Below are 12827 nucleotides of genomic sequence, written 5' to 3'. Positions count from 1 at the left end.
GTGGCTTTATCCATCTCTTGTCTCTTGGCTTACCGGTATATTTAGATTGTAAGATCTTTGAGGCAGGGACTGTCTTTTTTTGTTCCATGTTTATACAGTGCCTAGCACAATGGAGCCCTGGGCCAGGACTGGGGCTCTAGGTGCTACAGTAATACAAATAATAAATAATAATTGTGGTAGCATGGCCCCAGTCTGCTCTTTCCTTATCACCAGCTTAGCCCTTGTGATGAGATGGCCTATAGCAAATTCCTCCTAAGAAGTCCTTTTATTAGTGCCCTGATGATCCTATTTAACCTGCATTACCTCTAGAAGGCACTGGACAAAACTTAGGGAATCCTTAGCTAATTTAGAAATATTTTATCAATTTAAAAATATCTCAGGGACACTTTGGAAATGTTTGCATGCACGAAAATTGGAGAGCAAATGGAAATTGTTCTGGAAGTCCCAGGCCTGTCCGAGATATACTTAAAGAGAAAACAAAAAATATATTTTTTAAATTATTTTAGTGGGAGTGGAGACATTTAACAGAATGGAGGAAGGAGCTTGATTGGGATGTGATGACACAAAATTCTGACAATCTGATTTTGCTGATTTTAGCTTATACCAGATGGAGTGAGGGAAGAGCTGGCCAGGGATCAGCAGGGCTCAGAGAGGGCCCCGCAGGGAATTGTCTCAAAGAACAAATTAAGTGGTATAAGGATCTGCTGGAAAACCTGGAAATTCATGAGCCACCAGAAGGGACTGCCAAAGAACGGTTTCCATTGCTGTGAAAGGGAATGCAATTGCAATAATGAGAGCACATCAAAACCAGAGCAGAGAAATATGGTTAGAGGATTTCCTTCTGCTAACCCTTTGGAACTCTTATGTCGTTTCAATCTTTTGCTATAATGTCTCACTGGTAATGGCACAGCTTCACAAACTGGCAGATACGCTCTTTGTCCCTGCCACTTTTCTGCTATCCTCTTCTGTGGGTCTTAATTGCTATATCCACAAGACAAAGCCTATGGCATTCGATTATCATTGTAAGAAAATTTTATTGAAGATTTGTATTAGAGCAAACCTCTGCCTATCTGCTGAACAGTGTGTAACACCCATGATCACAGTATACAAAGGGTAAGACTAGGGTAGGTTTGGCAGGCAGTGAGTATCATGCCAGCACAAGACAGCTTAGCAGGAGGCCAGATGGCAATGGTAGCCTGCAAGAGCATGAGAATCTTCCTCCTAGCTGATAGATTTTCTTTATTTTTTTTAAGCCAGACTTCTGGTTTTCTGCTTTAATTTCAAATTTAATAAAATTGGTCCTAATTTCACACCATTAATCATTTCTAAATTGTGTCAAGGTTTGTAAAATTCAGCATTTTTGCACAGCTCTCAACTACATCCGGTATCCTAGTCTAGTCTAGATAGGTTCTTATACCACCCTCATGACTGTGGTAGCTTAGAGCCTTCCAACAGTGCATTGAGTAATGTGACTGACATTTGTCATGTATGGTCCATTCTCTCGCATCTTCTCTCCAGAGGGAGAATTGTGTGTACAGTGGGGTATTTTGTTTTGATAAGAATGATTTTTTTAACATATATGGCTATTTCCCAACCCACTCCTCCCCGCTCCTCCTCTCAAGAGTCTGTATCCTTTCATATTTAATTTGTACTGAATTTTACAGCCTACTAAATTTGATGAACGCCATAATGTCAGTGTTATTTCTATAGGCTCATGCTCCTAACTGTGCTTGTTAAACTTCTTGGGTCAGATCCTAAGCTGTTATAAATTGCCATAGCTCTACTGAAGCCATTTGTATTATTTGCTGGAGTGGGACGTCCGGTCACCTGAGTTTTCTTTTAATATTCTTCCCTTTTTTCTGCATGAGCATCATTTTGCTACATTATACCACATTATTTCCTGCCTACTTCTCTATCTGCTTATGTCTTTGTTCCTCCCTGCTGGTCTTGGTAGAAACTCCTCACTCTTTTATATAGACGGGGCCCCTTCTGTTCAGATATACACATCCCAGCTTAATAGGCTCTTTGCACACCAACAAATGTCCAGCAACTGAAGTTGAATACCGAATTCAGACTTACGATCCCATCCTACAGACTGAGACTAATTCAAAGCTCCTATTGACTTCAATGGGAGTTTTGACTATGTGCCAGGATTACAAGATCAGGTCTTTAGTGGGTGTATTAATAGAAAATATGTCCATTATTTTGAGCAATAACCAGTTTTAATTACATGACTTCCCCAGTTATATCCTAGAAAGAGTTTATGGTGCTTTTGTAAACCTGACCTTATAACCAAGGAGCAGGTTAGTATCAGCAAGGCAAGAAAGAGACTCAGACTCACAAAATGAAAGTGAGCTATTCATTGTCAAATGTTCCATTACCAGATTTCAGGCAAGCCTCTCAGTATATCTCATCTGTTGATATGGTATGTGAGTAGGATGTGTGTGTGTGTGTGTTTATGAAGGCAAAACATGATTAAAGACCTGAGTTTGGTAATGATGATATACAAGATAAAAGTAAAATATAGTAGGCAAAAATGTGTTTGATGGATAAGGTTAGGAATTGAAACATCTGTAATGATTCAGCTAATGAGGCTTATTTTATTCATCTCATGTTACGGCTGCCAGGAGTGTATCTGTAGTATGACACTTTTAGTGACCTTTCAGGCACAGCCAGGATAAAATGCCCAGCAGAAAGGGCAGCATTTTGCATACTTTGAGGAACTAACTCAAAATCCATAGGGAGCTTTTAGCACAGTCTGGGCACCACAGGCTTTGCAGAGCTAACTGAGATGCTGCCATGATGAAGAAAATGTGCTGCAAAGAAATTATAGGCATTCTCTGCATAAGAGTTAATATCATATTACCCACCATTCCTAGTTCACTTGCAGCACTGTTGTTGTACGTAAGGAGCCATTGTTTCCTTTAACAAGGTCACAATCATATTCTCTCCCCTACCGTCATCTGGATATACAAGTGGGGAGTCTGTACTGTCTGCTTAAAACAAAGCTGTCTCTATAGGCCCAGCTTGTTTATATCACTTTGTAATCTGGCCTGTTTACACACTGCGTTTCCTTTGTGCAACAGAGCAAAAGACAGGGACACATGGCCATGCAGAGATAATAGGCACACATTTTTTTTCCTGAGCCCACACAAACTCCTTTCATTGCTGGGAATTTGTTTCTGAACATTTTGGTTTAGCTTTCTGGGAAAGAACCTAGAAACTCCCTCAAAATACAGTTCGAGATCTGAACTTTCCGGCTTTCCCTTCTCTCTTGCTAAGTAACATCAAAGTGGTGTACACTAGAGCTAGGTGAAATTTTTCGGCTGATATTTATTTTGCTGAAAAATGAAGATTTGGGTCAAACCATTTCATGAATTCATGTAGATTTTGGTGAATTGTTTCAGTTGAAATGAAAAAAATTGGAAGTGCCAAAATAGTTTATCTAAATGTCAAATCTCTCTGACATTGCAGGCTAGAGTCACAAGAGGATTTAGGCTCCATTAACAAAATGACGATGATGGGAAGAGACCCCTTTTTACCTAATAGCCCAATGGTTAGGACACTCACGCTGGGATGTGGGAGACACAGGTTCAAATCCCCACTCTGGAGCAGGGTCTAACCACCAGGCTATGAGCTATTCTGGGGTGGGTATCTCTCAATCTCTCCTGTTGAAGTAGATCCAGTTATTCATACTGCTCTAGTATACAATATGTAGGTTTCATGGAGATAGCATCCAAATATATATGAAGGCTACAGTTAAGGAAGATACAAAGACCTCATATTTCACCATTTAAAAGAAAGCGCTTGAGTATGGGAAACTGGGAGTCTCTGACTCAGATGTGACTGTATTGTCCCAGAAATGATATAAAATAAATAAACATGGGTAGGCAGTGGTGTGAATTAGAAAATAACCCCTACTCATAGACCTCTACTGTATTTGGAGTATCCTTAGATCTGTGAAGTCCCATCTCCAATGCTCAGACAAATTGTTCTAAGACTCTGTCTCTGCATTTCAACCCAAATGTCAAAGCAGGGAATCAGAGCAACTTCTGTCTCTCAAACAGAATAGGATCGATATGCTTTCTCTGCTGACCACTGAACCAGAGTATGTCAGTGAGCTTGACACAATAATCACAGTCAGTTGCATTGAATCCATGCCAATAAATAAATGGTTTGCAGCATTTGTAATATCCAGATAAAATGTAATTTTATACTCCAATAAGGTGGTCTGCTTGAGAAAAGAGTGATGCATAATTCTCTCTGGTGTAGATGGATTTTATAAATCCCTCATTTTCTGTCTCTAAAGACACTTCCTCTCCTCCCCCATTTACCCCACCCACTATACAATTAGTCACCAATTTTAGTAGATAGATTATTAGGGGGTCTGTCCAAAGTAATCTGTGTGGAAGTTTGTTCTTGAATGATAGTGCCTATCTCTTCTGAAAAGATGTTGCTAATGAAAGCAATTTTCCCCTCTTTCAGTTGATTTCATAGGTGGATTTGACTCTTACGGCTATCAAGGCCCACAGAAGACATCTCATTTACAGCTACAGCCTATGTATATGTAAGTACTTAACTTCTGAGATAGTCTATGGAGTGCTAGGCAGATATTAAAGGATTATTAAACTGAAAGATTACGTGTCTTAAAAATTCAGGCTAGGCAGAAGCCTTTCTTGATAGACTGAATTCAAGTTCTGCACTTAACCACTAACATTAGCCTTTTTTGCAACATAATGATTTCTTGTGGTGCGATACCATGGGTCATATTTGTTTTAATAAGACTGATGTCCTGATATGGATTTTACTAACCCTCCCTCAGGCAGACTGAGACTTGGTCTATGCTACAGTCTATACCAAACTCCTGGTGTAGACAGTGCTATGTCGACAGGAGGGTTTCTCCCATCAACATAGCTACCACCTCCAGGGGCAGCTCTAGGAATTTGGCCGCCCCAAGCAGTCATGCCTGCAGGAGGTGCACCGGAGCCGCGGGACCAGCGGACCTCCCGCAGGCATGACTGCGGAGGGTCCGCTGGTCCCACGGCTCCAGTGGACCTCCCGCAGCTGCGGAAGGTTCACTGGTCCCGCGGCTCCGGTGGAGCATCCGCAGTCATGCCTGCGGGAGGTCCACCCGAGCCGTGGGATCAGCGAACCGTCCGCAGTCATGCCTCCCGCAGGCATGACTGCGGAAGGTCCGCCGGACCCGCCTGCCACCCTGTCGGCAAAATGCCGCCCCAAGTGCGCGCTTGGCGCGCTGGGGTCTGGAGCCAGCCCTGACCACCTCTCAGGGAGGTGGATTAACTACACCAATGGGAGAAGCTCTCCTGTTGGTGTAGGTAGCATCTTCACTAAGTGCTACAGTGCACCAGTGCAGTGCTATTTGTATAGACAAGTCCTGAGTAAAATCTGACTAAGGATTTGGCCTGGTGATTTTAGCTAAGTTTATCGAAGGTTTAGAAACATATTATGCAGCAAACATAGTTAGCATTTCTCTCAGTAGAGCATCTATTCTTTGAGGTGTCCTTCTACTTTCTTTGCTCACTCCTCACTTCTGTTTTCTGTATTTTACTGGCATGTTGCTTTTGAAATCAGTTTAACTAGGATGGTATATTTTGACTATACTGTGCGAGTGACAGTTCCCTCCACTGCTAGAAATACAAGCTGACACATTTTGGGGTTGAGTGGAAAAGAAAATGTCAGCAAAAGCACAAGACTGGAGCAGATTTACGCTGAAGTCCCTGCTCATCCTTAGACTGCAACACGGCAGTGATTTACAAACATCACCTGTACTAGTGCCAAGCAGAAAGCAAGTCACAGATTCATTACTGCCCAGGTGAATCTTGCCTCACTGCAATGCAAAGGTGTAACTCTGGGGTTTTGTTTAATATCACAAGCTCATTAGGTGAAAGTATGGCATGTGATGACTTGCAAGAGGGCATCATTTCCTTTGTCCCTTTTCTCTTCCAATCATTTGTACTGAAGGAGAGAACTAAACATAACTAGGCAACATCAGTTCAACCCTAGTACCCATTCAAACTGTAATGGAAACATTTAACTAAATCTTGTAATTACTTTTTTAAAAGGAAATCTGCTGATGAACGAGCAGCCATTATTATTTATGTGGGTCTGGTATTTACTCCTTTACTGGTTGTGGACCTCATACTGGGAGGATGCTCAGAACTTGTCCCTTTGTGAAGCATGCTAGTTTCTGGGGGGATTTTAACAGATTTAAATTACAGTAGTGCATAGCTCCCATTCCAGCCCAGCTTCAGCTTCCCATCTGTATGTGCTCAAATAAAGATTTTTCACCTGCATTTTGGGCATCATGTTGTAGATTTAGAAAATGTTATTTCCTTCCTTGTACTCTTTGTGGCTCATAGGTACTTAGAACAATTCTAATCCTATTTCTTTCTCAGTGTACTATACATTGTCATCAACATATGGAGCCCTCTGGCTGAGATATTATCCCATTCTCTTTATGCTCTCAGTGTTTCTTCTTCAAGAGTAGTTGATTGCATTTACGGAGCCTGCTAACACTGAGTGGAAGGAACACTGGAGCTATAGAAAAGAGAAGCCAATATAAATTTTAAAGCATGTAGCTGAGACAAAGAAAAATATGATGAACCTTTAAAACTGAATTCTGTTTTATGGCAGTACTGCTTTCTTGCTAGAATGTAGGTAATTTCTTTGCACTAACAGACAGAAATCAGTATGTAAGTTGATGTTGTTTCCAATAAACCCAGAGAAGGCATATTGTCATGTCCCACTGACAGTCAAACAAAGACATGTAATGTTTCCCTCTCACTGTACAGTATTTGATCAAGGTTCTATAGAATTTCTACCCGCAATGTTTAACCATCTTTGATGGCGTGTGGCAACAGCCTTATACTGCATATTGCAGAGGCAGGCCAGGAGCACACACACGTGTATCCTGGAGCAATGCCTTGCCTTCAGCTCTGTTAACGTGGGCAGATCATTAGATAGTGGAGTGACAAATTCAAATTTCAGTTTAATCAAATTGCAGTTTGACTAGCTTGTAGCACTTTTTAAGATAATACTTAGTGGAAATTGCATCCCTGAAATGATAACAGAAGACTACTTTAGGCTGCTTTAAAGCTTTATTTGTATCTTTAGTTTTCCCATGGCTCTTGTCTACTGGAGAACAGCAATATTAACTAGGGTGACCAGACAGCGAGTGTGAAAAATCGGGACGGGGGTGGGGGGTAATAGGAGCCTATATAAGAAAAAGCCCTAAATATCGGGACTGTCCCTATAAAATCTGGACATCTGGTCACCCAAATATTAACCCCATAGGATTCAAAGGAAAAGTAATTTTAAAATCGCTAGACTTCACACTACCGTGTGTGGCCAAGAAGATTTCTTTGTTTTATAAACAATCAACACCGCTCAGGACCCCTGTGAAGTAGGTAAAGGATATGCACATATTGCTAAATATGCTGTCAGCGAAATACAACCATCTCTGGGTTGGAATGTAGCAGCTGTTTAACAGTGCACAGAAACACGACACAACGGTGCAGGAAGAAACATGAAAAAGAATAGTGAGTTCAGTTTAAACTGCAGGGGAGTAGTTGCTCAACTCAGAATGTGGTTTGCCAACAAGGATTACTATGCAGATCAAATTCTGACTTGGGCAATTACATTCCCCTTGCCTAAACTGAAATCATGCACAAACCATGGGCTCATTATTGACCACAAGTGATCAAGACCTAAATTTTGTAACTTATATGAAAACATCACAGTTCCCCTTAACACCATGTTGGGTTCTAGGCTCAGCACTGAACTAGAGGAAAGAGCACCACCTATTGAATCAGCAACACCACTTCCAGCAGCATTGAGCACTTCCTTGGAGGTCCCCTATCCATCCCAGTGCTGCTTAGTTTCTGAAATCTTCCAGGATCACAGCACAAGGCGGTATGTTTTCTGGACATATATGGTTAATCAAATCCCACTCTTCAAAGTATGTATAATTTCATCACTTGCAGAAATTAGCTAAATACATTGGACTAGATTAATCCATTCTGAGGAAATCTTCAGGTTGTGCAGAGCTGCCTTAGAAACTTCGACACCATCCACCTTCCTGGCCTCCAGTTGCAAGGAAGGTGCCTAGTAGAGAGGGAGTATGGTTTGGGCATTCCTACATGCAGTGCTCCCAGGCTGCTGAAATAAACCCTTGGAGCTATGGACAGCCTGACCAAAATTAAAGCATCTTTAAGGCTGCTCTAGTTTATGCCAGGCATAAAGGGTGCATAAAGGTGACTTAAAGCCACCTATGCAGTCTCCTTTCTCCATTTTTGCACTGAATGCAGCTCAGCTGAACCTGAGGATATGCACCATTGTGTCTATGCAGAGAGAGAAGAGAGGTGGCCTTCCTCTGTAGTACTAGGTATCAGAGGCAGATATTTGTCTGTTATTTATGTTGTAGTAGCACCTATTGGCTCCAATCAGGGTGGGGGTACAATTTTGTTAGGCACTGTGCAAAAGCAAAGGAGGACATACTTTCTTCTCTGACAATATAAACGTTCAGGGATCTAATCTGAGTATGGCTGCTCCTGTGTGGTGCCCATAAAGTTTGTTGAATTGCGGATTACAGCATGGATTTCAATAATGAGTGCAGAGATTCATCCCCACATATTTAACATTTTTGATCATATAAGGAAACCTCACAAGTCTTAGTTACATCTGTGCAGTTCCAAGGTATTTGTTAGCCTTCACCAGCAAGTTGTTCACAGGAACCGATTGATTTTGTGGATTATGATGAGAGAATTCCATCAACCTGAATTTTTATTTGTATTCTAAATATGTATTATGTTTATTATTTAAGTGCCAGCAATGTGCTCCATGCTGCACAAGACTCAAAACACAGGCAGTTGTGTACAAATCATTTTCCTTCTTTCCTTCCTAGTCATACTCGTTTACAAACTGTCTGACCATAGAAATAGGCTATAAAAGCCACCCAAAAACATGCAGTCTAAATAGAACCAAACAGAGCTGGTGTCCATACACACCTCTACCCCGATATAACGCTGTCCTCGGAAGCCAAAAAATCTTACTGTGTTATAGGTGAAACTGCGTTATATCAAACTTGCTTTGATCCACCGGAGCGTGCAGCCCCCCGCCCCCCCCGGGGCGCTGCTATACCGCGTTACAGCCGAATTCGTGTTATATCAGGTCATGTTATATCAGGGTAGAGGTGTACATCTGTCCCAGGCTAACACGGCTAATACCCCACAATGCAGCTTCATGGCATTCTGTGTTGAAGATGCCAATGCCCACTTTCGGACAATAGGACAGGAGTGTGCTCACAGGCTTTGCATGATAAGACGAGGGAAATGAATAGTCCAAAAATGGAAGAACTGGCATAGAAGGCAAACTGCACACTAGGAGTTGCTCAGTGGCACTGGAATTAGTGCCAGTGAAATCCAAAAAAATTAGGGCTGTTGATTAATCGCAGTTAACTCACGCTATTAACTCAAAGAAATTCATCGTAATTAAAAAAATTAATTGCGATTAATTGCAGTTTTAATCACACTGTTAAACAATGGAATACCAATTGAAATTTATTAAATATTTTGGATGTTTTTCTACATTTTCATATATATCGTATTGTGTTGAAATTGAAATCAAAGTGTATATTATTTTTTATTACAAAGAAATAGTATTTTTCAGTTCACCTCATACAAGTACTGTAGTGCAATATCTGTCATGAAAGTGCAACTTACAAATGTAGATTTTTTTTGTTACATAACTGCACTCAAAAACAAAACAATGTAAAACTTCAGAGCCTACAAGTCCACTCAGTCCTACTTCTTATTCAGCCAATTGCTAAGACAAACAAGTTTGTTTACATTTACAATGCCACCCTCTTCTTATTTACAATGTCACCAGAAAGTGAGAACAGGCATTTGCATGGCGCTTTTATAGCTGGTACTGCAAGGTATTTACGTATCAGATATGCTAAACATTTATAGGCCCCTTCATGCTTCGGCCACCATTCCAGAGGACATGCTTCCATGCTGATGATGCTTGTTACAAAAATAATGCATTAATTAAATTTGTGACTGAACTCCTGGGGGGAGAATTGTATGTCCTCTGCTCTGTTTTACCCGCATTCTGCCATATATTTCATGTTATAGCAGTCTCAAATGATGACCCAGCACATGTTGTTCATTTTTAGAACACTTTCACTGCAGACTTCACAAAATGCAAAGAAGGTACCAATGTTAGATTTCTAAAGATAGCTACAGCACTCGACCCAAGGTTTAAGAATCTAAGTGTCTTCCAAAATCTGAGAGGGATGAGGTGTGGAGCATGCTTTCAGAAGTCTTAAAAGAGCATCACTCCAATGCGGAAACTACAGAAACCGAACCACCAAAAAAAGAAAATCAACCTTCTCCTGGTGGCATCTGACTCATAATGAAAATGAACATGTGCTGGTCCACACTGCTTTGGATTGTTATTGAGCATCTGCATGGATGCATATCCCCTGGAATGGTGGTTGAAGCATGAAGGGACATATGAATCTTTAGTGCATCTGGTGTGTAAATATCTTGAGATGCCAGCTACAACAGTGCCAGGAGAACACCTGTTCTCACTTTCAAGTGACTTTGTAAACAAGACGCAGGCAGCATTATCTCCTGCAAATGTAAACAAACTTGTTCGTCTGAGCGATTAGCTGAACAAGAAGTAGGACTGAGTGGACTGCAGGCTCTAAAATTTTACATTGTTTTATTTTTGAATGCAGTTTTTTGTACATTTTTGTACATTTGTAAATTCAACTTTCATGATAAAGAGATTGCACTCCAATACTTGTATTAGATGAATTGCAAAATACTATTTCTTTTGTTTTTTTACAGTGCAAATACTTGTAATCAAAAATAAATATACAGTGAGCACTGTACACGTTGTATTATGTGTTGTAATTGAAATCAATATATTTGAAAATGTAGAAAACACTCAAAAATATTTAAATAAATGGTTTTCTGTTATTGTTTAACAGTGTGATTAATCACAATTAATTTTTTTAATCGCTTGACAGTCCTAAAAAAAATACTTTGAGTTTTGGAACACGGTCCTGCACTGTGTGATCATTGCCCTGGGAGAACATCGGAGGGTGGGCAATGCAAATAGAAAGAGAGAGATTTTCCCTATGTTGTTCACAATAAACATGTTTGTTCAAGAAAAGAAGAGATGAAACAAAAAAAAAATCCCTGAAGCCTAATGCACTGGAGAAATTGTTTCTTGAGTAAAGATTTCCTTGTCATTCTATTAGGTCTGTGAGCCTTTGAGTTATCTGTCATGTATATGCTACACAGAAATATTTGTAGGCTTTGCTTTTTGGTTAAATGCAGTTTACTTTATGGAGGGACCTGAGCTATGAAATTCAGATCAGGATCCAAATGTCCCCAAAGAATGAGGAGGTTTGGATCCAGTGACCCGGTTTAATCCATCTCCAGTTTGTTTGTTTGGCCTCCTTCTCTGTTTCCAATGTCCTCCGCCTGCTGAAATTGCATAATCACTCTGCCTGTATTGGTCTCCTAGCCTAATGCTGCAGCTACATGACTGAATACTAATTTCACATACATTAGATCAAAGAACTAAAGTACATTGTGCCCTTTTGCCATTCACATTGTCTGAAGAGCAGATGTTAGCAAGGCATAGGTCTAATCAGCAGAATAGGGCCCCTGATATGTAGCAGGCATCATAATGCCCAATTCATCACAGTGATATGAATATGATATGATGTGATTGTCTCTTTCAGCTGAAATACCTTAATTAGGATTTATATTTGAGTAATTTAAACAATACGAGCAAAGTTTCACTCAAGTAAACTACCATTGAACACCTATATAGCAACTGGTACCAATACAAGTTTAGCCATAGGACTCTTACTCAAGTCAGCAGGAGCTGTGCAGCTAAAACCTTGCACAATTACTTTGCTGAGGTAGCCACAGGTGACTTAACTATGCAGCTGCTTTTCAGCCATTCTGTTCTATGTACCAAACCAGGTCTTTTTTTTCCTAAAGGCATCTGCATTTTGCTGGATTAATTACATAATTAAATACTACTCCTACCCAGAATCAAGGTTTTGAGAACCTGCATCAAATACCTTGATAATATTTTAAAAGATGCTAAAGAAATTATTTGAGCAAATCAGTTGCCTGTCCTTTCTTTCTGTGCACACAGGTATACAATCTGTCTGACCATACAAACAGGGTATTAAGGCAGAAGAAGTGATCTCTGTTTCCAGGAGGTTGTTTTGGAAAGGCTAGTTGCACATGTTTGCAGTCTAGTGGGTGCCTGAAGTGAAGGGAGGTGATGCATCAATCCATCTGTTAGTTGATTACAAATATCTTTTTTTCCCCGTCTCTCTTTTAGGTCAAAATGAACAAGGTGACTTCTGTGTGGGGGCTGAAGGACCTTTCAAAAAACTTGTTTCAGGATGGCCCTCTGTGTTCTACAAACAGCAAAAAACAACCTTTGTGGTTAAAAAAAAAAAAAAGAATGAGCATACGCTGAGACAGAGAAACAAAAGGTGCATTCGACCTCTCTTTCCAACAAGTACAGACAGAGATGCACATTACCCCCTTCTTGGATTTTCTGAATACACAAAAACAACTGCCAGGCCTTTGGAAGGTTCAAAAGGAGAAGCATTGGTGCCATCTGCTGGCTATTACCTGTGTTTACTACCTTCGTTCCTACTTATTTGAGTTATTAAATGATTTCGTCCAGTTCAGTTCTTTCTGAGACCACTTGCACCAAGTCTCCTTAGTCATTATAATATTAAAAAAATACCATGATGACCTTGT

General features: G+C 40.4%; 1 protein-coding gene across 4 annotated transcripts in view; it reads left to right on the top strand.

Annotated features, from left to right (window-relative positions):
- The window catches only part of NKAIN2 (sodium/potassium transporting ATPase interacting 2), a 746352-nt gene extending 733813 nt beyond the window's left edge, over nt 1-12539 (top strand). For all 4 annotated transcript variants that reach the window (XM_039532699.1, XM_039532698.1, XM_039532696.1 and 1 more), the window contains 3 exons: nt 4486-4567; nt 7789-7932; nt 12397-12539. In XM_039532699.1, the coding sequence (XP_039388633.1) occupies nt 4486-4567; nt 7789-7932; nt 12397-12406 (236 nt within the window). In that variant the 3' untranslated portion in view covers nt 12407-12539. The remainder of the gene's footprint in view (nt 1-4485; nt 4568-7788; nt 7933-12396) is intronic.
- Nucleotides 12540-12827: the final 288 nt, after the last annotated feature.

The sequence above is a fragment of the Mauremys reevesii genome, linkage group 3 (genome assembly GCF_016161935.1).
Source record: "Mauremys reevesii isolate NIE-2019 linkage group 3, ASM1616193v1, whole genome shotgun sequence".
Taxonomy (NCBI): Eukaryota; Metazoa; Chordata; order Testudines; family Geoemydidae; genus Mauremys; species Mauremys reevesii.
Note: the sequence above shows the minus strand (reverse complement) of the source record. Positions and strands in the feature narration are given on the sequence as shown.